The sequence below is a fragment of the Brachyhypopomus gauderio genome, unplaced genomic scaffold (genome assembly GCF_052324685.1).
Source record: "Brachyhypopomus gauderio isolate BG-103 unplaced genomic scaffold, BGAUD_0.2 sc45, whole genome shotgun sequence".
NCBI classification, from domain to species: Eukaryota; Metazoa; Chordata; class Actinopteri; order Gymnotiformes; family Hypopomidae; genus Brachyhypopomus; species Brachyhypopomus gauderio.
In genome coordinates this window covers 2,262,501-2,267,500 of record NW_027506871.1, presented here as the reverse complement: position 1 = coordinate 2,267,500, position 5,000 = coordinate 2,262,501, and the positions used below count along the sequence as shown (strand labels likewise).

At 41.2% G+C, this 5,000-nt stretch overlaps 1 protein-coding gene across 13 annotated transcripts in view; it reads right to left on the bottom strand.

Moving 5' to 3' along the window:
* The window catches only part of LOC143486700 (disks large homolog 4-like), an 84,647-nt gene that overhangs the window by 12,069 nt on the left and 67,578 nt on the right, over window positions 1–5,000 (bottom strand). For all 13 annotated transcript variants that reach the window (XM_076986051.1, XM_076986057.1, XM_076986054.1 and 10 more), the window contains 3 exons: window positions 2,770–2,881; window positions 2,384–2,560; window positions 2,156–2,208 (listed from right to left, as the gene is read on the bottom strand). In XM_076986051.1, the coding sequence (XP_076842166.1) occupies window positions 2,156–2,208; window positions 2,384–2,560; window positions 2,770–2,881 (342 nt within the window). The remainder of the gene's footprint in view (window positions 1–2,155; window positions 2,209–2,383; window positions 2,561–2,769; window positions 2,882–5,000) is intronic.

Sequence of the window (5,000 nt, the reverse complement as noted above, 5' to 3'; positions counted from 1 at the left end):
GCTGTCACTCCGGGTTCCCTTGTGTCTGTGTCCCATGCCTGTTCATCCCGCCCCGCTCGTTTGTCTCGTGATTCCCTTGTTTAATACCACGCCCCCGTGTCATTGTCTTCACCTGCTCGTAGTTTAGTTCCCATGTATATAAGCCCCTGAGTCTCCCTTGTCCTTTGTCTGGTATTTTGATTGATGTGGATGTTTGGCTGTTTCTGTGTTCATCGCTATACCTCACCGTTGATTGTTCCTGTCTTTTGGTTTCCTGCTTGTTACTCGTGTTCCCCTGTTTAGTTATGCCCGTGTACGCCTGTTTTACCGACTGCCCTCCCGTTATCGACCCGGACTGGCTATCTGACGATGAGTACGGTATTCCCTCGAATAAATCTCGCTCTTTTCTCGCACATTTCATTTCATTTATAATTTTTTGAGTTTCAGGACGTATGAGTTTGTCTGTACCTGGCTGTTAGTAAGTGGGAATCTTTCTTGTTGTTTATTCTGTTGGACCTGTAAGTTATTTCCAGTTTGTTTTTCTGCCTAGTTTCTCTTTTGTTAGTCACTATGAATCTCAGTGTTGTCTTGTTGACCCTGGACCATCACCCCAACTCTGATTATGGACCTCCATCCATCCATTATCTGAACCGCTTAATCCCGCTAGTCGGGGTCACAGGGGGGGCTGGAGCCAATCCCAGCATCTCCGGGCGAAGGCAGGGTACACCATGGGCAGGTCGCCAGTCCACCGCATGGCCAACACACGCACACACACACTCACACCTACGGGCAATTTTAGAGTGATCAATCAACCTAACACGCATGTCTTTGGACTGTGGGAGGAAACCGGAGTAACCGGAGGAAACCCACGCAGGCACAGGGAGAACATACAAACTCCACACAGAGCAGCCCAGACCGAGAATCGAACCCAGACCGCCTTGCTGTGAGGCGACAGTGCTAACCACCACACCACCATGCCGCCCGATTATGGACCTGCCCTTAATAAACCTGCTCTGATTATGGACCTGCCCTTAATAAACCTGCTTTGATTATGAACCTGCCCTTAATAAACCTGCTCTGATTATGGACCTGCCCTTAATAAACCTGCTCTGATTATGAACCTGCCCTTAATAAACCTGCTCTTATTATGGACCTGCCCTTGATAAACCTGCTCTGATTATGGACCTGCCCTTAATAAACCTGCTCTGATTATGAACCTGCCCTTAATAAACCTGCTCTGAATATGGACCTGCCTTTAATAAACCTGCTCTGCTCAGCACATGAGTCTGTCTCATCACTCACTGACACGCCTGGTGTTACACGATTTACACACACATCCAAACACACATGTATTACACACACATCCAAACACACGTGATATACACACATCCAAACACACACATGAAATACACACATCCAAACACACATGTGATATACACACATCTAAACACACATGTATTATACACACATCCAAACACACGTGATATATACACATCCAAACACACACGTGATATACACATCCAAACACACACGTAATATACACGCATCCAAACACACACGTGATATACACATCCAAACACGCATGTAATATACACGCATCCAAACACACATGTATTATACACACATGCGTACACATGTAATATATACAAATGTATTATACACACATGCATACACATGTAATATACACACATCCAAACACACATGTATTATGCACACATGTATTACACATGTATTATACACACATGTATTACACATGTATTACACATGTATTATACATACATGTATTACACATGTATTATACACACACATGTATTATGCACACATGTATTACACATGTATTATACACACATGTATTATACATACATGTATTACACATGTATTATGCACACATGTATTATACACACATATATTATACACACATGTATTACACACACATATATTATACACACATGTATTACACATGTATTACACACACATGTATTACACATGTATTACACATGTATTACACACACATGTATTACACATGTATTATATATACATGTATTACACATGTATTATACACACGTATTATACACACATGTATTATACACACATGTATTACACATGTATTATACACACGTATTATACACACATGTATTGCACATGTATTATACACACATGTATTGCACACCCTTACCTATGCTGTCTCTACCTTTGGACCTCATACGGGACCACTCTTTCCTCTCAACTCTGAAACACAAAGGGACAGAGAGACAGTGAATGAGAGAGGGACAGACAGAGGGGGACAGGGAGAGACAGCCAGACAGAGGGGGACAGGGAGAGACAGACAGACAGAGGGGGACAGGGAGAGACAGACAGACACAGGGGGCACACAGTAACACGATGGCCCCAGTGCTCCACCTGCCTGCGTTTGCTGGGGACGTATCCGGCCTCCTCCAGGTCCCCGTGTGGGGACAGACGCCGTGCCTGCCACCACTCTTCATCACTGCAGTCCACCACATGCAGGATGTCCCCGAAGCGCAGACTCAGGGCCTGGCTCAGGTAGCCGCCGTCCGCCGTCTTATCATAGTCAAACAGAGCCCTGCAGGAAGATACACCGCACCAACAGTCTTCAGCACAACACCACACCTCTGGGGCTTTGAGTGCCATGTGCTGAGCACATGTGTAATAGTGCTTAGGAAGAGGTGGTTGTGTGATTGCCCAAGGCTAACTCTGGTCAGTAGGTACAGGGCGTGCTCTGATTGGTCAGTAGTTACAGGGCTTGCTCTGATTGGTCAGTAGGTTGTGTACCTGATGTAAAAGCTCCTCTTACTGGTGCGAAGTGATGTGGTTCCTGACCCCATACTGCTGTTCAGCAGCTGCTCCCTCAGGTCATGAATCTTAGCCTCGAACCGACTGTACTCTACACACACAAACACACACACACACACACACACATTTACACACCACACATACAACACTTGATATGTAGTGGTGTCTCATACCCCAGTGTGTACTGGTAAATTAAATTGGCTTAAAATGTAATTTTGTGTAATACCGCAGCAGAACGTGCTTCTAGCATTAATACTGTAGGTACGATCATTTTAAAGGCTATATTACCTTATCCGAACCTGCATCCAGCATTAATACTGTAGGTAGTTACAATAATTTTATAGGCTATATTAGCTTATCAGAACGTGCTTCTATCATTAATACTGTAAGTAGGTACGATCCTTTTATAGGCTATATTATCTTATCGGTACATGCGTCCAGCAATAATTCTGTAGGTAGGTACGATCCTTTTATAGGCTATATTAGCTTATCGGTACGTGCTTCTACAGGGGTGATAGTGGGAAAAATTCCTGAGCCTGAACTTTTTCTGAGCGGGGGGGGGGGGGGGGGGGGGGGTTGGGGGGTGGAGTGTTAGTGTACCATATTTAGAATATTTAATAATTAATCTTTAAATTAATAATAAATAAGTCAGGTAATCATTATAGTGAAATAAAAAAACTAATTTCTATTAATATTCTGAGAAAATGCTGTAATCTAAAGATTTATATTAGACACAGGCATGATTAATTATTTATTCATTACTGTTAGTAAATTATAGGATACCATACAACTCAAAGAAATTATGCAAATAAAGTTTAAAAGAATTACAAGTATTAGGATTATAGTTAGTTTATATATATAAAATTTAATAAATTTATATATATATTATATATAATATTTTGTGTTGGTTTATTAGGACATACATTTTGTGCTTTTGTTCATATTACACCTTACGCCATAAGGCGGCCAGGATGAACCAGATCGTCTGACCACCTGTACCGGGTCAAAAAAAAAAAAAAACACTCTTATATTTCTGATAAAAATTTAACTTAATCAGAATAAAGATAAAATACTGAATTTATCTTGTATCTACCTCTGAAGGTCTTCCGATGTCTGAAATACAGGCGGTCCCCGGGTTACGACGTTGATCCGTCGTAAATCGATTTTCGGTGTAAATCGGAACATACGTACATACTGTACGTAAATAACGTACTATACACGGTTATCCTATCCTAAAGCTAGGATTTTGACCAATACCTTTATCCATAACTGCGTTTAACTAATCCTGACGCCGCGCACACCAAACACCAAGTTCCGTTTACGACGCAGAACCACTTAGGTCCAAACGAGGCTTTATACAGTAAATGGGAGGTGTGTAGTAACCACGAAAAATCGTAACTTGGGAACCTCATAAGGATCATATTTCGGCCTCAAAACAGATAGCATGCGCGCGCGTGTGGTTTATCATTATGATTTGACGGATTTTTCCCCCCTCAAATTTTTTTTTTCTCGCGGACTTGTCGGTACGCCGGAATTCCGGCATGGCGCCTGAAAACTATCAGGCCTGCTTCTAGCATTAAGAGTTAATTAAGTCATGTACTGATTACTGGAACGATGAGCTTAAGGAATGTCTTAGAAGCCTACTGTGATTAATGTGACGTCATTACCGTTACATGGTTATTTACTTGTATTTAAGAAAGTTGCTTTAGAAATGTAAAATAGCCAAACAGAACAAATGTTAAGCGTTAAGAAGTGCTCATTTCAAGGTCAATCATCTAAAACCAGTTAGTATAGGATGGAATAAATAGATGGATAAAATCGAGAATTATTATTTATTGGCAAGGGTAAAACAACATTTAGAACCTTCACGTGTTAGAAACACATAATATAGTAATATTTACAAGGATTTCCCTAGGATATTTACAAAAAATATTTAACAATTGTCGACAAAACACAATAAAATGCAAAAAGATTTACGTTGCAGTATGATTAAATACAATAAATGGGCAATATTCACCATTAATCCAAGAGAAAAAACAGCATGGGCTATGCTAAACACTGACGTGAAAGTTGCATGCGCAGTAGCTCGATGGGTAGCACAGATTTTCAGAACACCAGGATAACGGACTTTTGCTGTTCATGAGTTATTTTGGACGAGTCCTAGTCGAGAGTCCTTAGGGATGGGTTTCAAGTGTTTTTGTAGACAACTT